This window comes from Salmo trutta, chromosome 25 (assembly GCF_901001165.1).
Source record: "Salmo trutta chromosome 25, fSalTru1.1, whole genome shotgun sequence".
Taxonomy (NCBI): domain Eukaryota; kingdom Metazoa; phylum Chordata; class Actinopteri; order Salmoniformes; family Salmonidae; genus Salmo; species Salmo trutta.
Genome location: NC_042981.1, coordinates 28,673,249 through 28,698,407, shown reverse-complemented (window position 1 = coordinate 28,698,407; position 25,159 = coordinate 28,673,249). Strand labels below are relative to the sequence as shown.

The following is a 25,159-nucleotide window of genomic DNA, read 5'->3' as shown; positions in this document are numbered from 1 at the left end:
AGTCATGCTATGTTGTTTAGCTCTGGTTCTACACAGCATTAAGAATGAAGCACTAAACATTTAACATATGGACCCGCTAATCTGCTATGATTCAACCCAATGACAAACACAAATCATAATTTATTTGTATTTATTTATTTCACCTGTATTTAACCAGGTAGGCTGGTTGAGAACAAGTTCTCATTTGCATCTGCGACCTGGCCAAGATAAAGCATAGTAATTCGACACATACAACAACACAGAGTTACACATGGAATAAACAAAACATACAGTCAATAATACAGTAGAACAAAAGAAAACAAAAAGTCTATAAACAGTGAGTGCAAATGAGGTAAGTTAAGGCAATAAATAGGCCATGGTGACGAAGTAATTACAATATAGCAATTAAACACTGGAATGGTAGATGTGCAGAAGATGAATGTGCAAGTAGAGATACTGGGGTGAAAAGGAGCAAGATAAATAAATAAATACAGTATGGGGATGAGGTAGGTAGATAGATGGGCTGTTTACAGATGGGCTATGTACAGGTGCAGTGATCTGTGAGCTGCTCTGACAGCTGGTGCTTAAAGCTAGTGAGGGAGATATGAGTCTCCAGCTTCAGAGATTTTTGCAGTTCGTTCCAGTCATTGGCAGCAGAGAACTGGAAGGAAAGACAACCAAAGGAGGAATTGGCTTTGGGGGTGACCAGTGAGATATACCTGCTGGAGCGCTGCTACGAGTGGGTGCTGCTATGGTGACCAGTGAGCTGAGATAAGGTGGGGCTTTACCTAGCAGAGACTTGTAGATAACCTGTAGCCAGTGGGTTTGGCGACGAGTATGAAGCGAGGGCCAACCAACGAGAGCGTACAGGTTGCAATGGTGGGTAGTGTATGGGACTTTGGTGACAAAACGGATGGCACTGTGATAGACTGCATCACGTTTGTTGAGTAGAGTGTTGGAGGCTATTTTATAGATGATATCACCGAAGTAGAGGATTGGTAGGATGGTCAGTTTTACGAGGGTATGTTTGACAGCATGAGTGAAGGATGCTTTGTTGCGATATAGGAAGCCTATTCTAGATTTAACTTTGGATTGGAGATGCTTAATGTGAGTCTGGAAAGAGAGTTTACAGTCTAACCAGACACCCAGGTATTTGTACTTGTCCACGTATTCTAAGTCAGAGCCGTCCAGAGTAGTGATGCTGGACGGGCGAGCAGGTGCGGGCAGTGATCGATTGAATAGCATGCATTTAGTTTTACTTGCGTTTAAGAGCAGTTGGAGGCCACGGAAGGAGAGTTGTATGGCATTGAAGCTCATCTGGAGGTTAGTTAACACAGTGTCCAAAGAGGGGCCAGAAGTTTACAGAATGGTGTCGTCTGCGTAGAGGTGGTTCAGAGAATCACCAGCAGCAAGAGCGACATCATTGATGTATACAGAGAAAAGAGTCGGCCCAAGAATTGAACCCTGTGGCACCCCCATAGAGACTGCCAGAGGCCCGGACAACAGGCCCTCCGATTTGACACACTGAACTCTATCAGAGAAGTAGTTGGTGAACCAGGCGAGGCAATCATTTGAGGAACCAAGGCTGTTGAGTCTGCCGATGAGGATGTGGTGATTGACAGAGTCGAAAGCCTTGGCCAGGTCAATGAATACGGCTGCACAGTAATGTCTCTTATTGATGGCGGTTATGATGTCGTTTAGGACCTTGAGCGTGGCTGAGGTGCACCCATGACCAGCTCTGAAACCAGATTGCATAGCAGAGAAAGTACGGTGGGATTCGAAATGGTCGGTAATCTGTTTGTTAACTTGGCTTTCGAAGACCTTAGAAAGACAGGGTAGGATAGATATAGGTCTGTAGCAGTTTGGGTCTAGAGTGTCACCCCCTTTGAAGAGGGGGATGACCGCGGCAGCTTTCCAATCTTTGGGAATCTCAGACGATACGAAAGAGAGGTTGAACAGGCTAGTAATAGGGGTTGCAACAATTTCAGCAGATCATTTTAGAAAGAGAGGGTCCAGATTGCCTAGCCCGGCTGATTTGTATGGGTCCAGATTTTGCAGCTCTTTCAGAACATCAGCTATCTGGATTTGGGTGAAGGAGAAATGGTGGGGGCATTGGCGGATTTCTGTAGAGGGTGCCGGGCAGTTGACCGGGGTAGGGGTAGCCAGGTGGAAAGCATGGCCAGGCGTAGAGAAATGCTTATTGAAATTCTCAATGATAGTGGATTTATCGGTGGTAACAGTGTTTCCTAGCCTCAGAGCAGTGGGCAGCTGGGAGGAGGTGCTCTTATTCTCCATGGACTTTACAGTGTCCCAGAACTTTTTTGAGTTAGTACTACAGAATGAAATTTCTGTTTGAAAAAGCTAGCCTTAGCTTTTCTAACTGCCTGTGTATATTTGTTCCTAACTTCCCTTAAAAGTTGCATATCACGGGGGCTATTCGATGCTAATGCAGAACGCCACAGGATGTTTTTGTGCTGGTCAAGGGTAGACAGGTCTGGAGTGAACCAAGGACTATATCTGTTCCTAGTTCTACATTTTTGGAGTGGGGCATGCTTATTTAAAATGGTGAGGAAGGCCTTAAAGAATAGCCAGGCATCATCTACTGATGGAATGAGGTCAATGTCATTCCAGGATACCCTGGCCAGGTCGATTAGAAAGGCCTGCTTGCAGAAGTGTTTTAGGGAGCGTTTGACAGTGATGAGGGGTGGTCGTTTGGTTGCAGACCCATTACGGATGCAGGCAATGAGGCAGAGATCTTGATTGAAAACAGCAGAGGTGTATTTGGAGGGCAAGGTAGTTAGGATGACATCTATGAGGGTGCCCGTGTTTACGGATTTGGGGTTGTACCTGGTAGGCTCATTGATAATTTGTGTGAGATTGAGGGCATGAAGCTTAGATTGTAGGATGGCCGGGGTGTTAAGCATGTCCCAGTTTTGGTCACCTAGTAGCACGAGCTCAGAAGATAGATGGGGGGCAATCAATTCACATATGGTATCGAGGGCACAGCTGGGGGCAGAGGGAGGTCTATAGCAAGCAGCAACAGTGAAAGACTTGTTTCTGGAAAGGTGAATTTTTAGAAGTAGAAGCTCGAATTGTTTGGGTACAGACTTGGATAGTAATACAGAACTCTGCAGGCTATCTTTGCAATAGATTGCAACACCGCCCCCTTTGGCAGTTCTATCTTGCTGGAAAATGTTATAGTTAGCGATGGAGATTTCAGGGTTTTTGGTGGTTTTCCTAAGCCAGGATTCAGACACGGCTAAGACATCCGGGTTGGCAGAGTGTGCTAAAGCAGTGAGTAAAACAAACTTAGGGAGTAGGCTTCTAATGTTAACATGCATGAAACCAAGGCTTTTACGGTTACAGAAGTCAACAAATGAGGGCACCTGGGGAGTGGGAGTGGAGCTAGGCACTGCAGGACCTGGATTAACCTCCACATCACCAGCCAGAGGATCAGAGGAGGAGTAGGATAAGGGTACGGCTAAAGGCTATACGAACTGGCCGTCTAGCACATTCGGAACAGAGAGTAAAAGGAGCAGGTTTCTGGGCACGATAGCATAGATTCAAGGCATAGTGTACAGACAAAGGTAAGGTAGGATGTGAGTACATTGGAGGTAAACCTAGGCATTGAGTAATGATGAGAGAGATATAGTCTCTAGAGACGTTTAAACCAGGTGATGTCATCGCATATGTAGGAGGTGGAACAACATGGTTGGTTAAGGCATATTGAGCAGGGCTAGAGGCTCTATAGTGAAATAAGACAGTAATCACTAACCAGGACAGTAATGGCCTTTCTAACCGACCTGGCCCGGGTATCCTGGAAGGATATTGACCTCACCCCTTCAGTAGAGGATGCCTGGTTATTTTTTTTAAATGCCTTCCTCACCATCTTAAAAAAGCATGCCCCATTCAAGAAATTTAGAACCAGGAACAGATATAGCCCTTGGTTCTCTCCAGACCTGACTGCCCTTAACCAACACAAAAACATCCTGTGGCGTTCTGCATTAGCATCGAACAGCCCCCGTGATATGCAACTTTTCAGGGAAGTTAGAAACCAATATACACAGGCAGTTAGAAAAGCCAAAGCTAGCTTTTTCAAGCAGAAATATGCTCCCTGCAACACAAACTCAAAAAAGTTCTGGGACACTGTAAAGTCCTTGGAGAACAAGAGCACCTCCTCCCAGCTGCCCACTGCACTGAGGATAGGAAACTCTGTCACCACCGATAAATCCACTATAATTGAGAATTTCAATAAGCATTTTTCTACGGCTGGCCATGGTTTCTACCTGGCTACCCCTACCCCGGTCAACAGCACTGCACCCCCCACAGCAACTCGCCCAAGCCTTCCCCATTTCTCCTTCTCCCAAATCCAGTCAGCTTATGTTCTGAAAGAGCTGCAAAATCTGGACCCCTACAAATCAGCCGGGCTAGACAATCTGGACCCTCTCTTTCTAAAATTGTCTGCCGAAATTGTTGCAACCCCTATTACTAGCCTGTTCAACCTCTGTTTCGTGTCGTCTGAGATTCCCAAAGATTGGAAAGCAGCTGCGGTCATCCCCCTCTTCAAAGGGGTGGGACACTCTTGACCCAAACTGCTACAGACCTATATTTATTCTACCCTGCCTCTCTAAAGTCTTCGAAAGCCAAGTCAACAAACAGATTACCGACCATTTCGAATCCCACCGCACCTTCTCCGCTATGCAATCTGGTTTCAGAGCTGGTCATGGGTGCACCTCAGCCACGCTCAAGGTCCTAAACGATATCTTAACCGACATAGATAAGAAACAATACTGTGCAGCCGTATTCATTGACCTGGCCAAGGCTTTCGACTCTGTCAATCACCACATCCTCATCGGCAGACTCAACAGCCTTGGTTTCTCAAATGATTGCCTTGCCTGGTTCACCAACTACTTCTCTGATAGAGTTCAGTGTGTCAAATCGGAGGGCCTGTTGTCCGGGCCTCTGGCAGTCTCTATGGGGGTGCCACAGGGTTCAATTCTTGGGCCGACTCTTTTCTCTGTATACATCAATGATGTCGCTCTTGCTGCTGGTGATTCTCTAATCCACCTCTATGCAGACGACACCATTCTGTAAACTTCTGGCCCCTCTTTGGACACTGTGTTAACTATCCTACAGACGAGCTTCAATGCCATACAACTCTCCTTCCGTGGCCTCCAACTGCTCTTAAATACAAGTAAAACTAAATGCATGCTCTTCAACTGATCGCTGCCTACACCTGCTCGCCCGTCCAGCATCCCTACTCTGGACGATTCTGACTTTGAAAATGTGGACAACTACAAATACCTAGGTGTCTGGTTAGACTGTAAACTCTCCTCCCAGACTCACATCAAACATCTCCAATCCAAAGTTAAATCTAGAATAGGCTTCCTATATCGCAACAAAGCATCTTTCACTCATGCTGCCAAACATACCCTCGTAAAACTGACCATCCTACCGATCCTCGACTTCGGCGATGTCATTTACAAAATAGCCTCCAATACCCTACTCAATAAATTGGATGCAGTCTATCACAGTGCCATCCGTTTTGTCACCAAAGCCCCATATACTACCCACCACTGCGACCTGTACGCTCTCGTTGGCTGGCCTTCGCTTCATACTCGTCGCCAAACCCACTGGCTCCGAGGTCATCTACAAGACCCTGCTAGGTAAAGTTCCCCCTTATCAAAGCTCGCTGGTCACCATAGCAGCACCTACCAGTAGCACACGCTCCAGCAGGTATATCTCTCTGGTCACCCCCAAAGCCAATTTTTCCTTCGGCCGCCTCTCCTTTCAGTTCTCTGCTGCCAATGACTGGAACGAACTACAAAAATTTCTAAAACTGGAAACACTTATCTCCCTCACTAGCTTTAAGCACCAGCTGTCAGAGCAGCTCACAGATCTCTGCACCTGTACATAGCCCATCTTTAATTGAGCCCAAACTACTACCTTTTCCCCTACTGTATTTATTTATTTTATTTATTTTGCTCCTTTGCACCATATTATTTATATTTTAACTTTTAACTTTCTTCAAACTACAAATCTACCATTCCAGTGTTTTTCTTGCTATACTTTATTTACTTTGCCACCATGGCCTTTTTTGCCTTTACCTCCCTTATCTCACCTCATTTGCTCACTTTGTATATAGACTTATTTTTCTACTATATTATTGACTGTATGTTTGTTTTACTCCATGTGTAACTCTGTGTTGTTGAATGTGTCAAACTGCTTGCTTTATCTTGGCTAGGTCGCAATTGTAAATGAGAACTTGTTCTCAACTTGCCTACCTGGTTAAATTAAATAAAGGTGAAATAAATAAAATGAATAAAATTAGAGAGAGGCACGCATAGCCAAGTGAACATATGGGTCCAGTGAGTGGTTGGGCTGACTGGGGACACGGTGATTCAGACAGTTAGCAGGCTGATGCTAACAAGCTAACAGTTAGTAGGCCCGGGGCTAAACAAGGTAGCAGTTAGCCGACCAGGGCTGGCAAGCTAGCAGTTAGCAGACCGGGTTAGCAAGAAAGCAGTTGGCAGACCGGGGCAGGCAAGCTAGCAGTTAGCAGACCGGGGCAAGCAAGCTAGCAGTTAACAGACCGGTGCTAGCAAGTTAGCCTTTGGGGGACGTCGCAATGGGGGTAAGTCTGTTTTTGCCTCTTCGTGCGGTGACGTCGATAGAACAGTCGTGGAATTAGTAGGGTTCCAAGTAGCTCTAGGTAGCTAGTAGCCTGCGGTTAGCAGAATGGGCCTTCAGCAGACGTCGCGCCAGAGGGGCCTGTTGGAATCCTCGGGCAGATTATGTCGGTATTCCAGTCGTTGAGGATCGGCGGGGTTCCGTGCCCCGTACCGGCAGTAGAAGGGGTCCGGATATTGTAGCCCAGGAGTGGGCTTCGGTGGTAGCACAGGAGCCCTGGCCAGGCTAGCTTCAGGCTAATTGGTGCTTGCTCTGGGATGGAAACGCTAGCCAGGAGTAGTCATCCGGGATTGGGGTTAGCTAGTTGCGAAGATCCAGATGAAAATGTTCAGAGTTTGCGGTAGGAATCCGGGGATATGGGGGAAAAAAAAATAATAATAATAATAATAGGTCCGTTATGCTCTGGTTTGAGTCATGTTGTTCGAACTGGCGAGAGCTTTCTGAGCTAAAGGTTAGCTGATGACCGCTAGCAATGGTTTGCTGACTGATAGCTGGTAGGTAGTTAGCTGGCTAGCTTCAGTTGAGGGATTCCAGATCCAAAGTAAATAGAAATACTTTAGAAAAAAAACAGATCCACGCCACATTGGGTGAGGCGGGTTGCAGGAGAGTATTTAGAAGTTGAGTTTTAGGAAAATATTTTAAAAAGATATGCGAAGAAAAAGATGTAAAAAGATATATACAAGGGACACGACAGGACAAAGACAAAGACGTCTGACTGCTACGCCATCTTGGCAAACGTGGGGGATGCATACCAAGATAAAGAACTTCTGTTTTGCACACACCGTATGTCGTACATACACATCATAAAGTATATTGTTGCACTTGCTTCTCACATTGTCCAGGTGACTGTTGTAGTAGTTCAACTCATGGTGGAGTGTACAGTACAGTGCCTTTCTCCTTCCTCTGCCTGCTCCTGTCAGACTAAGGCTGATTTTGATTAGATGCAAAATTATAATTTTGTCTTCTTACTGTAGAAATGAAGAGCTTAGAGGCATAACTTTTTACATGAGCTTAAACCGCAGCGTTTTTTCCCCCGAAGTAACAGCAGAATCTACACTTGAGTCCAAGTTTGACTGTGAAACGAATTCCATGTTCAAATGAAGATGTATATCAGTGTGCCATGACACTGGGCCAAAAACATTTCATAAAGCCGCAGGGCTGCCATGCCCACATGTCAGACTGCCATCATAGATCAAAAGAAATGGCATCCGAGGTTTAAATCCTCTTCTGAACTCAGCGATTATATTACAAAAATCTCAGATGTCAGTGGTCTAGCGCCAGAAAATCAGTTTTGATTACACTTCAAAGGCCTACTGTACTCTTGGATTGGAAACCAAGAATATTTTACTGTCACCCCACTATTTAGTGTGTTACAGATCCAGAATGTACGCATCTCATCAAATACTGAAACTTCTGTAAGTCCAGTATTCCATATTCAGTGTCTACTGAGCTCCAACATTTCAGTTAATTGCATTCAGTTGTACAACTGACTAGGTATCCCCTTTTCCTTTCCTTCCCTCTTAAAGTATGATTAAAGCTTAAAGCATGTTGAACACAAACAATCAAAAGATAATTTACATTTGTCTCCTTGCTTCTGTTGGGAAAACACATAGTTCCTCTAGCTAAACAGAGATAAATTAGGTCAGTGTGTAAAGGTCAGTGAGTAACCATCTTTAAATGTGTAAATACTCCAGCAAGAAGTGGGTACAGTGCAGCGGTGGACTTACACAGGTTGAAGAGGTTGTCTGGTGGTATCAGGTTTGATTGTCTGGGCCCTGGGGCTGGGGTTGTCTATGGCCTGCCTCTCTGTAGGTCTCCTCCTGGGCTGCTCTCTCTGGAAGGGGTTAGTGCCTGGCTGGATCCGCCTCAGGGACCCTCCGGTGTGGATGTACACCTGCTCTGGTGCTGCCTCCTCGCAGCGGGCCCCCTGGAACCCCGAGCGGCACACACATGTGTGGGGCCTACTGCAGGAGCCGCGGTTATGGCAGGGGGGCTGACAGTCGGCTGCGGAAGGGGGGGGGGGGAGATCATTAGCGGTGTCATGTTAGAACATGTGGTCTTTCACATAAAGGAGCAGCTCCAGACATGGCCTACATTATCTCAGCATTGGCCCGAATTGACTTTAAGTGATTCAATCAAGGGGGCGATTAGTTGTGTGTCTCTGCCCTTGCTTTTCCTTATAGTACAGAGCCTGGAGGGAATGTCATGTTCAATTTCACCTGAGCCCATAACAGCCCTGTTTAGTCTAAATGTATGTGATCACTTACATTTAACCCTTGTCCGATTTCTCAGATTTTGTACTTCAGCTCCTTGGCGGTGCTTAATGCTACTGGCGTTCCAATGCTCAGCAGTTTTCCTAGAAATACCTTTCATTACCGATTCCAAATCGAATGTGTGTCATTGCCATTATAAAGACAAACAGCTTAAAAGGGTCATAAAAGAAGCACATAAAAAAATGCCTCACCTTTCATATATGGCATGGCTCGTGCTCGCAGATATTCCTATATTTGAAAAACAAACCAATCTGTTTTCCTTGTCTGGTCAAAGATTGATGTATAAACAATATTTATCAATTGTCTGAAAATACAGTGAGTGTTGAGGTAATTTCATGGTCATGGCAAACAATCCGCACACGGCCAACCCTGGCCCCTTCCTGCACCTCAGTCCAGCTACGTGAACACTATTCAAAGGACTGTGGCATGCGATTCAAAGCAAACAACCACTCCATCTTGTGACACAAATGTATGTACTGGATGGCACTGCAGAATTTATGACATTGTCCTCAAACACTAAATCAGGTTGCTACTCTCTGGTGGCTAAAGCAAACAGCAGTGCTCTGTCAACAGTGGTGGAATGCTATTGACACAGATGCCGTGGACACTGACAGATCGCAGCCAGGAAGGCTTCCACTGTTTCTGGCACTGTGAAGAGAGCTGGTAGCTAAGGGCCCCACTGGCTGCATGGTCTACCTGCTGTAGGCTTCCTGTTATTGTTCAGACACAGGGACCAGTTTGTCTGAGAATGGACCTCCTATGGACCTCCTACGTGTCCTCTATGGCATGAGGAAGACTGAGTCCTTGGCTGCCACACCGAGGAACATAATTATTCTACTGTGTAGCTAACAGCTTGGCTTCTTTTCTTGTTCTCTCGCTCTCTCTAATTGTATCCTAACAGTAGACATAAAATTGCCATGAAAAGTCAGCAAACTAGCACCACATGGTTTTGAATGCAGCACCACAACGTTCTTACGATATCATGTACATTTGTTAATTGAGAGAGTATGCATTACAGTCAATCATTGCAACTTGATGGCAAAGGGGAACAAATGCTAAATTAAATAATAGTCCTTGACCAAATTCCTGTGGTTTATTGTTAAGTCTATTCTATTTAAACCCAACAAATTCACTAGAGCATTTAGTTTTAACTGCTTTGGGGGGAAATATACCCCTGTCTGATGAAGTGTACACAGTCAGGGAAATGTGCTTGTGGAGTGTGGACTCATATAACTTGGTATGTGATCCGAGTTTTCCAGTTTCCACCATGGGATAAAATAAGAATTGCCTGGTCTCTACTTGGCAGGGAGTTAAATATATCATTCACTAACTAGACTTGAGGTTGGCCTGGTGCCACAGCCTTGTTCAACCTCAAAGATTACAAGGGTTTGGGGAAGACTTTGAGGATCAAAGAGTCTGTTGACATTATGAGGGAGAGTTCAGTAAATGAGTGGCTCCCTCTCCCCACCCCACCCCTCCCAATCATTGACGCTGTACCATCTAAATTGGAACAATTACATATACTCACTTATCAATTTGTGTAGCTGGCCTAGAAAATGGCCTAATCAACAGGCTGTATGGTTGGTACATGTCAGAGTCTGTGTATGTGACCCTGAATATGTGACCCTCTTCAGCTCTGTCGCCCAATAGCAGTCATTAATGTGGCACCAAACATGCGTTCCATTCATTGACAATGGGCTTGGCTGGGCAGTGGGCACTGACCCTGGTCCTTTTGACTCTGACTAGAGCTCCACACAAGCCTGGCTGCTGCAGTGTCACGGTCTGTCTCTCTTCCCTGGGTCTGGCCTGCTGCAGTGTCACTGTCTGTCTCCCTTCCCTGGGTCTGGCCTGCTGCAGTGTCACTGTCTGTCTCCCTTCCCTGGGTCTGGCCTGCTGCAGTGTCACTGTCTGTCTCCCTTCCCTGGGTCTGGCCTGCTGCAGTGTCACTGTCTGTCTCCCTTCCCTGGGTCTGGCCTGCTGCAGTGTCACTGTCTGTCTCCCTTCCCTGGGTCTGGCCTGCTGCATGGCGCTGGCCTGCCTGTCTGGCTGCCTGGCTGTTGAACACTTTGTCGCAGTAATTGCTGTCGTGCAGATTTGTCTTGCACATCATTAAAACTAATTGCCTCACATTCCGTCCATTTCACAAATATGTGGTTTAATTATTGCATTGGGGAATAATAATAAAATAGGAATTTTCTTTGAAACACTAATAGAAATGGGAAACATTCCTGGCAGGGTCATTGTTGTGCTTAATTATGATTGAGGCTGAGGACCAATCTTAAGAGACAGAATCCAGAGACAGTCATCTGAAAAGTGCATAAACGTGGGCATTATTGGAACTTGTCATGAGATGGAAGCATACACTCCGAGTCTCCATGCAAGACTCTGTGCATTAATCACATTCATGAGCTTTACTTTGTGAACTCAGTTCAAACATCTCATATGGGCAATTCCACAGTAACAGAATGATGCTTAGACTCTGAATTTTCACTTTAAAAATGTATGTCAAACAAAACACAATGATTGCAAAGTTAAACAAACAATGCAACCCTATGCACAAGGGCGACATTTAACAATTTCCACAGAAAATGTGTACAAAAACACATACGTGAAGAACAGTTCAGATGCATAAGAGAATGACGGATTGTGCTGTTTGTGCCGTCATCCTGTTACCAAACGTTGCATCTGCAATGTTCAAGTAAGTGTGTTTGTGCAAAATGTTCCGTGTTAATTATTTGTCAGCATCATTCTGTTATCGTGGAATTGAACATAAACTACAATTCAAAAGTTTGTGGTCACTTAGAAATGTCCTTGTTTTTTAAAGAAAAGCACATTTCTTTTTTTCTCCTTTCTCCATTAAAATAATATCAAATTGATCAGAAATATAGTGTAGACATTGTTAATGTTGTAAATGACTACTGTAGCTGGAAACGGCTGATTTTGAATGGAATATCTACATAGGCGTACAGAGGCCTATTATCAGCAACCATCACTCCTGTTTTCCAATGGCACGTTGTGTTAGCTAATCCAAGTTTATCATTTTAAAAGGCTAACTGATCATTAGTAAACCATTTTGCAATTATGTTAGCACAGCGGAAAACTGTTGTTCTGATTAAAAAAGCAATAAAACTGGCCTTCTTTAGACTAGTTGAGTATCTGGAGCATCAGCATTTGTGGGTTCGATTACAGGCTCAAAATGGCCAGAAACAAATAACTTTCTTCTGAAACTTGTCAGTTTATTATTGTTCTGAGAAACAAAGGCTATTCCATGCGAGAAATTGCCAAAAACTGAAGATCTCGTACAACGCTGTGTACTACTCCCTTCACAGAACAGCGCAAACTGTCTCTAACCAGAATAGAAAGAGGAGTGGGAGGCCCCGGTGCACAACTGAGCAAGAGGACAAGTACATTAGAGAAACAGACGCCTCACAAGTCCTCAACTGGCAGCTTCATTAAATAGTACACATTCAAAACACCAGTCTCAACATCAACACTGAAGAGGCGACTCCGGGATGCTGGTCTTCTAGGCAGAGTTTCTCTGTTCAGTGTCTGTGTTCTTTTGCCCATCTTAATCTTTTCTTTTTATTGGCCAGTCTGAGGTATGGCTTTTTCTTTGCAACTCTGCCTAGAAGGCAGAACATCAATTTGATGTTATTTTAATGGACAAAAAATGTGGTTTTCTTTCAAAAACAAGGACAATTATAAGTGACCCGAAACTTTTGAACGGTAGTGTTCGGATAGTATTCAGACCCCTTCATTTTTTCCACATTTTGTTATGTTACAGCCTTATTCTAAAATGGATTAAAACAAATTGTTCCTCATCAATCTAACGACAAAGCAAAAATATTTTATGCTTTGAAGTCAAGAGGTCTGAATACTTCCCGAATGCACTGTATCTAGGGGCAATAACAGTATGCATGTGAAATTCAGTCCAAGTTCTGTTCTTAAAACCAATCTCCAGTTTAAGTTATCTAAGGACAGTCTTCAGGAAGGGAGAATGGGGGAATGTCAGAGGGATAACAGTCCTGAACAAATCCATGACAGCTGAGCTCTACTCCATCATCCCTGCTTTCCAAACAACATTCACTCTGTGGCCAAACTACACTATGAGTCATGCTTCAAAACAGACCATAAAACCCATTCTGAAAAAGCAGAGCATATTTGAATATATTGTACTGTATGAGTTTTTGATTGAATTGGTTGTGAGCATACTAAATTGTGAATATTAAAATAAGCCAGGGCCTTAATTTGGCTAAATAGCATTCTTAGCTCCCACAGCACAGCAGGCCTGAGGGAAGCCTTTTGGAAGGCAGCAGGCAGCAGCCCACATCCACTGTATGGGGCCGGGCTCTCGTTTCCAACAGAGTGGCTGTCTCCAGTCCATTACTATTCACTAGATATTTGCCCCCTCTCTCCACCTCAAAGTAATACAACCCATCAAAACTTTTACAATCCTCTCATTCAGGACAAGCAATTTGAAACCAAATATTTGACATAACTCAAACACATACAAAATTGTCTGCATTTTTTTTCACAGGTCAACAATACTACTTCCGCTAACTTGATATTGGTGCTTTTGAAAATGATATCAATAATGAGAACGGAATCGGATAATCTTGGGTACCCCTCTCTCTACGGTTGGAGGAGATGATGTGCCATTAAGAGATTTATGGCCAGTGAGCCGTTCTACAGATTAGGATTCAGGCACTATTTGAACAAGACAACACAAATAACTAAAGATCTCACCACCAAGGGCCCTTTCAAACATAACTAGAACACTGGAAGAGGGGTGGGGATAATCATTTTTGTGTTTTGAGTTGGATTTTCAAAATATAGGGAAATGTATGGAAGAATGTCTGTTCAAAGTTAAGAATGGAAACATGCTAAACTCTGGAACACCAAGCCATGTGTGTGATATCAGAGAGAAACCATAACACGTGGCCCTAACTTTACCACACTCTCTCACCTTCTCCATTACAACAACAAACCTGCTCCCAGGAGGTGTTATTAAACCCCATTTTCATTACTATCCAACATTGGACAAACTTAGGAAAATACTATTGTCTTCTGCTAGTGAACGGATGTCTTTAAAGATAGTTCAACGATAGGCCAAACTCTGGAGGGTGAAATCATGTCTAAAATGTTTTCTATCAAATAAGTAACATTACAGAATTGTGGTACACTGGTATTTCAGCACCCCTGATCTTGATCAGACTATTTGTTATTCAATAGCACAAGGTTATATTGTTTTCAAAAGTGAGCATTTGCAAATTTCAGTACAATCAATCAACCTCCCTAAGAGATTGTCACTGTCCATTGCCCAAAATATAATCCCTGTCACCCTCTACCATCTAGAAGCCTAGTCATTACCAGCAGTAGGAGTGAGGGAGCTCAGCTCAGGACTGACTGATGACTGGTCCTTTGTGGTAGTTCTGTGGTACTTTCTGGTAAAGCCTTGTGGGGTAACATTTCAGAAAATGGAGGTGCCCCTTTCATATCTTTTCACTTTTTCTGTCAGAGTGCGGATTTTCAACCTAATACAGGAGTCGGGGCTTTCACTCCCTCTCCACTCAAGTTGGCGTGGGGATTTAGGTAACCTGAGGCTGACCCATGGCATTGTGTACATTACTTTTAGCCATGCTATACTGTACCTCTCTACCCACAGCCTTTAATGAGCAATCTTCTGGGGGGATATCTGGGGGTATGTGCCCACTACTGTATGTGTAATTTAGACTCCCTTCTCCAGGGGATAACATCACAGTTTCGATATGGCAATAAGGCTATCGGGTACAGAGAGGTGGAGAGTATTTACTGTTTGGTGTTGTGCTGTGTGCTGTATGTAACCACGTCAATCAAGCAAAGTCTGGCAAAGTTACCTACAGTCTCTCTGTTAAGAGATCTCTGACAGATCCACTCTCTCCTTGCATCACGACACCAGTTACATCACGCTTAAAGAAACAGAAACAGTCAAATATCATTGAACAATGTATTAGACCCATCAGACAACCCATGGCTAGAGCAGAGTATCAGCGTTCTACTTCCCTCTCTAGTATATATATATATATATACTATATCAACAGGGGCTCGCCAACCAAAACCAACGCGTAAACAGAAAAACAAACCTTTCACCTCCTCATCCACAGCCAATGCAGTAACTCATTCTAGCTATGTTGTGGTCCATGGTAGCAATTAGAAAAACATGTGGCCAGAGGAGGCCCAAACAGAACCTGATTGCCACCTCCAGACAGACAACAGCTGGTGAGGAGAAGGGAGGCCTCCTGGTTTGGGGAGTGTCCATCCCAGTGTGTGGGTAATGATAGGGCTCTGTGAACACGGTGTGTGTATTGATTACAGGATCTGTCTAATAGCCCATAAAACCATCCAGACTGCCAGGGAGAGTTATGCCCCTGAACGGTGAACTGTGTAACCCCCTGCTAATCCGCAGTGCGCCTGTAAAGCAGGGACGGCCTGTCTGTGTAGCAATTACTTCACCCCTGACTGAACAACGTTACCAGAGAGGCCAGTGGTTTAAATACCTTGCAGTGGTCCTGTAAAGAAACAAGCCACGTTTCTAGGCAGATTTGATCCTTATCAGCATGCCCTATATACATTAACTGTTTATGCCTAATTCACTTTTCTTTCAAAGAGATTTCAGGCTAAACTCTATGCGTGTGTGATGCTAGATGACAATACATGGCAAAGACATTTTCAACAGTACTGTATATTGGCTCATAATGTCCTTCAAGCCTGATATTTAACTCTTCCATACAGCTAATGCATTTAGCAGTGTATGCTCTTCAAACAATTGAATGGAACATAAAAATATTTTCTCCCAATGAAAATGACAGGTGACTTGGCTGACAAGCAGATTTGGTTTTGATAAGGATGAGCAACTGGCCCACCGCCATGGAGGCAATGGAGCACTGTCAGATTCAATGATAGGCTTGAATATACAGTGGTTGAATGCAAAGACAGTCTTCACACTAAATCATGAACAGTGTTTGGACTGTAGCAATGCATGCCCAATGCATCTGGAGCAAAATAAAATAAATATTCAAAAAAGCACCAGTACCACAAGCCAAAATAATTTCCCAAAATGCTCACACATGTATGTCCTTGATGCTTTACTTTACCAGCTGGTGGATACGTGTTTATGTGAGAGAAAAGCATATTACAGGTGGACTCTGTTTTACAACAAGGTATAGTCAACCTGAACTCACTCCCCTGGAGTTGACAGGGCCCCAAATGAGAGCTTCAGTAGGATGGTACATAGGCCCATGTTATCAGAGGCATCATACTGTATACCCTGAAAGATCTGAGGGAGCAAAAAGTATGTGAGGATGACTGGGGGGTGGAAATCTAGAGCCATAATCATTATGCTTAATTCTATGTCTATTTATTTTCATATATAAGCATACCTCTTGAGCTGTCTGTACCCTCCTGACTGGTGTTTCTTTATTTAAAGAAACAAAATATGCTTCTCTGCGTCTCTGCCAAAATCTGGATAAAATATTGAAAGGAATGTGAGTCTTATTCAGTATATTTAGTTATTGCTTGCTTTTCTAAAGTCTCCCAACCTTACCAGCAGGCATAGTTTGACAAGCTAGCTACTCCAACTTGATTGATAACCTGCAATGGCTTCTTGGTAGCTAGATATGAGGTTTGGTGATTGGGAACCTATCTGGGCTAGCTAAAGCCAACTTCATAAAAATGCTAAGTGGCTTGTCATGTTCATTTAAAAAATAAAAGAAATACCAGGATCTGAGGGGGCATGTGCCCCTGTGCCCCCTATGGGCATGACACCTCTGTAGGTTATGTAGGATGAGGTAACTACAAAGTACATAATTCTGATTTTGGGCAGCACAGCTTGAAACAAAACATACATCATTCCTAACGGTGTCTCCAAATCTGTCTGCACTGGAAGGCTTTAATCTATCCCTAACAGCCGTGAGGATATGATGGAATTAAAGAAACATTCTACATGCAGGACATTTTTGTTTGGAAAAGGAGAGAAATAGCGAGGAAGGGGGGAATGAAAGAGAGAGGCAGACTTTCTGCATGAAGAGTTATTTTAGGTTTGGATGGGGCCCTGAGCAGCACAGCAGGCCAAAGAAAGCTGGAAGGAAATCAAAAAGAAACTCCTTTCTACCGCATTTCACTCTGTCAATCACTGGCTGCTTAAAAGGTTGAAAACAACATTATTTCTCTTCATGAATGATGCACCTTTCATCTGCCCTCTCAAAGACAGCTAAGGATTTAAACCAAGAGACATTATTTCATGGCTGATTATACTTATTGCATGTTCAAATACATTCCATGTACCATTTGGTCTTCACTACAATAGGTGCAGCAAGTATGAATTCAACTGCAGAAGATATCGATAAGTCTTTGTGCCATGGCACTGGGTAAACTCAGTGTGTTGGGGTGAGATGGTCAGCGAGACAAAGTATGCACTGTGGGGAGTCTCCCTCCTGTGAGAGGCATTCTGCATTCAGTCCTAAATTCAGTTTGTGTTCAGCAGACCATGTCATTAATCCAATTAACAAAGAGACCATGTCAGGAGGAGAAGCCATCGCAACCCTAATGACACTGATGCATAGTGACCCGGGCGGTATGAATGCAAAGGGCTAGCCCTCTCTCTATGGCCGGTGGAAGTCCGTCTTATGATCATGACGTGCCAAACTCAGTGTGTAAACACCTGTTGGTCAGGATTTAAATGGCAACTTTGATATGTGAGGATTAAACCTCCTAACCAACCAAAAGTAAACACTACTAATAGGAGATCTGAATGGTCAGTTGACTCAGATCAACTTTGATATGTGAGGATTAAACCTCCTAACCAACCAAAACAAACACTACTAATAGGAGATCTGAATGGTCAGCTGACTCAGATCAACTTTGATATGTGAGGATTAAACCTCCTAACCAACCAAAACAAACACTACTAATAGGAGATCTGAATGGTCAGCTGACTCAGATCAACTTTGATATGTGAGGATTAAACCTCCTAACCAACCAAAACAAACACTACTAATAGGAGATCTGAATGGTCAGCTGACTCAGATCAACTTTGATATGTGAGGATTAAACCTCCTAACCAACCAAAACAAACACTACTAATAGGAGATCTGAATGGTCAGTTGACTCAGATCAACTTTGATATGTGAGGATTAAACCTCCTAACCAACCAAAACAAACACTACTAATAGGAGATCTGAAAGGTCAGCTGACTCAGATCAACTTTGTGTGATACTGTAGTCCAGATAATGTTCACTGTGAGATGCATGCTGTAAATCTTACTTTGAATATCACAGTCCATAGATTAGAGTGAGATATCTAAGTGAAGCACAAGTAGAACAAGAGAGAGACTCTATTCATCTATAAAATACTGGAGTCCAATTCTGGTACAGTAGTGACAGTCAATAAGTAAAGTAAAAGTGCTTCCACCTAATAAGGTGACCTTTTACTTCCTCCTCATTTGATTCAGTTTGGCCTGCCGGAGGTTTTGCTATTTTGGAAACATGTTTCTGTGGCTATTTACGATACAAATCAGAGGAATTCCAGTAATTCGATGTTCAGTTTCCCTTTTTTTGGCAATAATTGGTCATCAAGGTGGATTGCTTTCCCAGTACTTATCATTCCTGGCTCATTTCATGAATGACTGGTTTGCTGGTGAAGTGTTCATTCATTCTTTGGTTTAAAACAGTGTATTGTGATTGTGGATGAATATTGGCCAATATTCAGAAAGTATTCATACCCCTTGACTTATTCCACATTTTGTTGTGTTTCAGTCTGAATTCAAAATGGATTAACAAAAAAAATATCTTCTCACCCATCTACACACAATACCCCAGAATGACAAAGTGAAAACATGTTAAGAATCTATTGTACATTTATTGAAAATGAAATACAGAAATCCAATTTACATAAGTATTCACACCCCTGAGTAAATACTTTGTAGAAGCACTTTTTGCCGTGATTACAGCTTTGAGTCGTCTTTGGTATATCTGTATCAGTTTTGCACATCTGGATTTGGGGATTTTCTCCAATTCTTAATTTAGATGGAAAGTGGCAGGAAACAATCTTCAAGTCTTTCCACAGATTTTCAATGGGATTCAAGTCTGGGCTTTAACTGGGCCACTCAAGGACTTTCACATACTTGTTCTGAAGCCATTCCAGAATTGCTTTAGCTGTATGCTTGGGGTCATTGTACTGTTGCAACGTAAAGTCTTTGACTCAGTCTAAGGTCATTTGCACTCTGAAGCAGGTTCTCATCAAGCATTTGCCTGTATTTGGCTCGATTCATTGTTCCCTCTATTCTTACCAGTCACCCAGTCCCTGCCTCTGAAAAGCATCCCCATAGCACGATGCTGCCAACACCATGCTTCATGGTAGGGATGATGTTAGACGGGTAACTAGCTGTGCCTGGTTTCCTCCAGACATATTTTTTCAATTTCCCAATGATGGAGAACACTGTGCTTTGGAAACTTTCAACACTCTAGAAATTGTTTTATACACTTTCCCAGAAATATGCTTCATCACAATCTACAGCCAGTTCCTTGGACTTCATGGTATAGTTTCTGCTCTAACTTGCACTGTCAACTGTGGGACCTTATATAGACAGGTGTTTCATTCTAAATCATGTCCAAACAATTGAATTGGCCACAGCTTGACTCCAATTTAATTTATTAAACGTAACCTTTATTTAACTAGGCAAGTCAGTTAAGAACAAATTCTTATTTATAATGACGGCCCACTCCGGCCAAACCCGGACGAAGCTGGGCCAATTGTGTGCCGCCCATGGGACTCCCAATCACGGCCGGATGCGATACAGGCTTGATCCGAACCAGGGACTGTAGTGGTGCTTCTTGCACTGAGATGCAGTGCCTTAGACCACTGCGCCAATCAAGTTGTCGTGACATCAAGGATGATCGAAGTAAATTGGAAGCACCTGAGCTCAATTTGGAGTGTCATAGCAAAAGGGTGTGAATACTTACAGAATCAGTCAAAGGTTTGGACAAACCTACTCATTAAAGGGTTTTTCTTAATTTTTTCACTATTTTCCACAATGTAGAATAATAGTGAAGACATCAAAACTATGAAATAACACATATGGAATCATGTAGTAACCAAAAAAGTGGAAGCAAATCAAAATATATTTTAGATTTTAGATTCTTCAAAGTAGCCACCCTTGGCCTTGATGACAGCTTTCCACACTCTTGGCATTCTCTCAACCAGCTTCATGAGGAATGCTTTTCCTACAGTCGTGAAGGAGTTCCCACATATGCTGAGCACTTGTTGGCTGTTTTTCCTTCACTCTGCGGTCCAACTCATCCCAAACCATCTCAATTGGGTTGAGGTCGGGTGATTGTTGAGGCCAGGTCATCTGATGCAGCACTCCATCACTCTCCTTGGTCAAATAGCCCTTACACAGCCTGGAGGTGTGTTTGGGGTCATTATCCTGTTGAAAAACAAATGATAGTCCCACTAAGCGCAAACCAGATGGGATTTTGTATCGCTGCAGAATGCTGTGGTAGCCATGCTGGTTAAGTGACAGTGTTACCAGCAAAAGCACCCCCCACACCATCACACCTCCTCCTCCATGCTTCACGGTGAGAACCACACATGCGGAGATGATCCGTTCACCTACTTCACGTCTCACAAAGACACGGTGGTTGGAACCCAAAATCTCAAATTTGGACTCATCAGACCAAAGGACTGGTCTAATGTCCATTGCTCGTGTTTCTTGGCCCAAGCAAGTCTCTTCTTCTTATTGGTGTCCTTTAGTAGTGGTTTCTTTGCACTAATTCGATTATGAAGGCCTGATTCATACAGCCTCCTCTGAACAGTTGATGTTGAGATATGCTGTTACTTGAACTCTGTGAAACATTTATTTGGGCTGCAATCTGAGATGCAGTTAACTCTAATGAACTTATCCTCTGCAGCAGAGGTAACTCTGGGTCTTCCTTTCCTGTGGCGGTCCCCATTAGAGCCAGTTTCGTCATAGCGCTTGATGATTTTTGCGACTGCACTTGTTCTTCAAATGTTCCACATTGACTGACCTTCATGTCTTAAAGTAATGATGCACTGTCGTTTCTCTTTGCTTATTTGATCTGTTCTTGCCATAATATGGACTTGATCTTTTACCAAATAGGGCAATCTTCTGTATACCACCCTACCTACCATGTCACAACATAACTGATTGGCTCAAACGCATTAAGAAGAAAATAATTTTACAAATGAACAAGGCACACATGTTATTTGAAATGCATTCCAGGTTACTACTTCATGAATCTGGTTGAGAGAATGCCAAAAGTGTACAAAGCTGTCATCAAGGCAAAGGGTGGCTATTTTGAAGAATCTCAAATATAACACTTTTTTGGCTACTACATGGTTCCATATGTGTTATTTCATAGTTTTGATGTCTTCACTATTATTCTACAACCTGACATGAGTAGGTGTGTCCAAACATTTGACTGGTACTGTATGTAAATTAGATATCTGTATTTAATTTTCAAAACATGTTTTCACTTTGTCATTATGGGATATTATGTGTAGAAAGGTGAGAAAGATATATTTAATCAATTTTGAATTCAGGCTGTAACACAACAACATGTGGAATAAGTAAAGGGGTATGAATACTTTTGAAAACACCGTACATGTATAAGTTCATTTAATTCTCATTTCTAAACCTGGTTCTGGCAAAAGGAGGAATCCGCAGGTCTTTTTTTATCATGGAATAAATGTGTGGATGAGTGTGGGGGGCTTTACAGTAAAACACATTGGAAGATGAAAAGTGCATTTAGAAGTGTGTGTGTGTCTTGACAGCAGCAGGTTGTGCAGACATGTCCACATGCAGCCTGCCTGCCTGCCTGCCTGCCTGTCTGTCTGCCTGTCTGTCCTTCCGTTGCTCTTGATCTCTGGGACTGAGGCTTTTTTGGTCAACAGATGTGAATCTGGCAAATTTACTAAAGAGATTTTACTAAAGATTTACTAAAGAGACCCCCAAACCAGATGCACCCTTTTGGATCCGTGGGGCATAGTTATGCTAAATGCTGCTTGTAAATAAATATGAAGGTAAACTGGGAATCTTCTATAGCCATTGGCCACAGTTACACCTGGCTTCACTTTATGGCTTTGGCCAACCTAAGCAGAAACAACCCCAGAACTATGTGTCTTATGACAACCATCAATAAAACCTGTGGTTGGATCAGACAACACTGACAAACATGGACTTAAAAGCCTGATCAGAATTGATATACATAACAATAACATAAGACATTTTCTCAACAATGTATTATTTTTAATGATGATACTTCAAAGAACATTTACTAAGGTGACTTTCAAGCTAAAATAATTACAAATTATTGCTCAGTATTCTATTACATAACAGCAAACTCTTTTAGACGGATGTTACTTACTAAACAACACAAAACAGAAAAAACAACTGTGTTTACCATCCATCTTCTACAACAACAAGGCAGAATCTGAGCCAAGAGCAAATCTTGGGCCAAACCCACAACAGGACACCCAGATAGCACATAACGTTCTGAGAACCAAATGCTTCTCAGAGCTTGGTGAGACCATAGTTGTCCTATGGTTATTTTGTATACAACCTTCCCACAACTTTCTGTGAATGGTGCATGATAGTTACTTGGCATTGGAACATTCTCAGCACATTTAAGAAACTTTGGAACATCCTCATTTAAGGAACTTAGTAAACAAAACATAATTTTCTTAGTTTTTCATTAATTTAACAGAACGTTTCCTAAAAGTTCAAACATGGTTACATTTTATTTCAATTTTGGTAATGTTCTAGGAACGTTCTCCAACAGGTTTGACATTGGGAATGTTTTCAAATATTTCAGAGAATGTTAAGAAACAACGTTCTTCTGTGGGAATTTCAGCACTTCAGTATGTTTCCTACTGGTTTCTTCATGGTTATATTTAACGTCATGTTCTCAAATTGTTCTGAGAACGTTAAGAAAACTTTCTATAAAAAAATCACAAGAAAACAATAAAACTTTAGTAATGTTCAGAGAACCTAAGAATGTTATTTAAAAGCATATACAGTACAGTGCATTTGGAAAGTAGTCAAGCCCCTTGACTTTTTTCACATTTTCTTACGTTACAGCCTTGGATTACTTTTTTTTCATTATTAATCTACATACAATACCTCATAACGACAAAGTGAAAACAAGTTTTTTGAAATGTTGGCAAATGTATTAAAAATAAAAAACAGAAATACCTTATTTACATAAGTATTTAGACCCTTTGCTATGAGACTCGAAATTGAGCTCAGGTGCATCCTGTTTCCATTGATCATCCTTGAGGTGTTTCTACAACTTGATTAGAGTCCACCAGTGGTAAATTCAATTGATTGGACATGATTTGGAAAGGCACACACCTGTCTATATAAGGTCCCCCAGTTGACAGTGCATGTCAGAGAAAAAAACCAAGCCATGAGGTTGAAGGAATTGTCCTTAGAGCTCCGAGACAGGATTGTGTCAAGGCACAGATCTGGGGAAGGGTACGAAACAATTTCTGCAACATTGAAGGTCCCCAAGAACTCAGTAGCCTCCATCATTCTTAAATGGAAGAAGTTTGGAACCACCAAGACTCTTCCTAGAGCTGGACACTCGGCCAAACTGAGCAATCTAGGGAGAAGGGCCTCGGTCAGGGAGGTGACCAAGAACCCAATGGTCACTGACAGAGCCCCAGAGTTCCTCTGTGGAGATGGGAGAACCTTCCAGAAGGACAACCATCTCTGCAGCATTCCACCAGTCAGGCATTTATGGTAGAGTGGCCAGACGGAAGTCACTCCTCAGTAAAAGGCACATGACAGCCTACACAAGATTCTCTGGTCTGATGAAACCAAGACTGAACCGTTTGGCCTGAATGCCAAGCGTCACGTCTGGAAGAAGCCATCCCTACTGTGAAGCATGGTGGTGGCAGCATCATGCTGTGGGGATGTTTTCAGTGGCAGGGACTGGGAGACTAGTCAGGATCGAGGGAAAGATGAATGGAGCAAAGTACAGAGTGATCCTTGATGAAAACCTGCACCAGAGTGCTGGTTCACCTTCCAACAGGATAACAACCCTAAGCACACAGCCAAGACAACACAGGAGTGGCTTCGCAGGAGTGGCTTCGGGACAAGCCTCAATGTCCTAGAGTGGCCTAGCCAGAGCCTTAAATCCAATCTAACATCTCTGGAGAGACCTGAAAAAGCTGTGCAGTGACGCTCCCCATCCAACCTTACAGAGCTTGAGAGGATCTGCAGAGAAGAATGGGGGAAACTCCCCAAATATAGGTGTGCCACGCGTGTAGCGTCATACCCAAGAAGATTTTTGAGGCTGTAATCACTACCAAAGGTGCCAAAGTACTGATTAAAGGGTCTGAATACCTATGTAAATGTGATATTTCATTTATTTTTTACTTAGCAAAAATGTCTAAAAAACGTTTTTTGCTTTGTCATTATGGAGTATTGTGTGCAGATTGATGAGGGGGAAAAAACAAGTTCATCCATTTTAGAATAAGACTAACGTAACAAAATGTGGAAAAAGTCAAGGGGTCTGAATACTTTCCGAATGCACTGTACATTGCATTCTCAGCATCAACAAAACAAGATAAAGGATAGAGAAAGTTAAGTGTTTTCAGGTGTGTTGGCCGCGCCCACTAATTGGCCACACGTGATCTCAATGAGTGCTTGTTTCCTTTGAAATGGGGTCTGTTTGAATAGACTAAAATTAACAGCTTTGTATGCGTAAAAAACATGGCATGCTATCTCCATCCAATTCCATGGGTAGAGAAAAGAAGATTCTAGGTTTAAATCTTACTGATGCCATGTCACAATAAAAAATACATGTGTTTGCATGATTAATGCCTAAGGAAATTCATTTACATGTGTCCTATCTGTGCTTGGAGTTCAAAAAAGTTTACCCAAAATGATATTGAAGTGTTATTAAAAGTCTTATTGTAACATTTAGTGAAAGTTTTAAGTAAGTTATTATAAAACCTCCAAATAGCCTATAATATCCGTTCTCAGAGCGTTAATAAATCCTCCCAGGACAACATTCAAGAAACCAGAGTAAAACGTTCTCAAAACCTCCCTGCAAACTAAAAATGAATGTTCCCAGTACAGGCAAAATGTTCACTTCCGTTCTCAGAACGTTTGAAAAAGTTTCACTTATGGCTTCGTTCCCAGAACCAATGGGAAA

The 25,159-nt window shown here is 42.7% G+C and overlaps 1 protein-coding gene across 3 annotated transcripts in view; it reads right to left on the bottom strand.

Annotated features, from left to right (window-relative positions):
* LOC115162343 (latent-transforming growth factor beta-binding protein 2) overlaps positions 1-25,159 on the bottom strand; it is a 157,764-nt gene that overhangs the window by 119,780 nt on the left and 12,825 nt on the right. For all 3 annotated transcript variants that reach the window (XM_029713550.1, XM_029713549.1, XM_029713551.1), the window contains exon 3: positions 8,397-8,673. In XM_029713550.1, the coding sequence (XP_029569410.1) occupies positions 8,397-8,673 (277 nt within the window). The remainder of the gene's footprint in view (positions 1-8,396; positions 8,674-25,159) is intronic.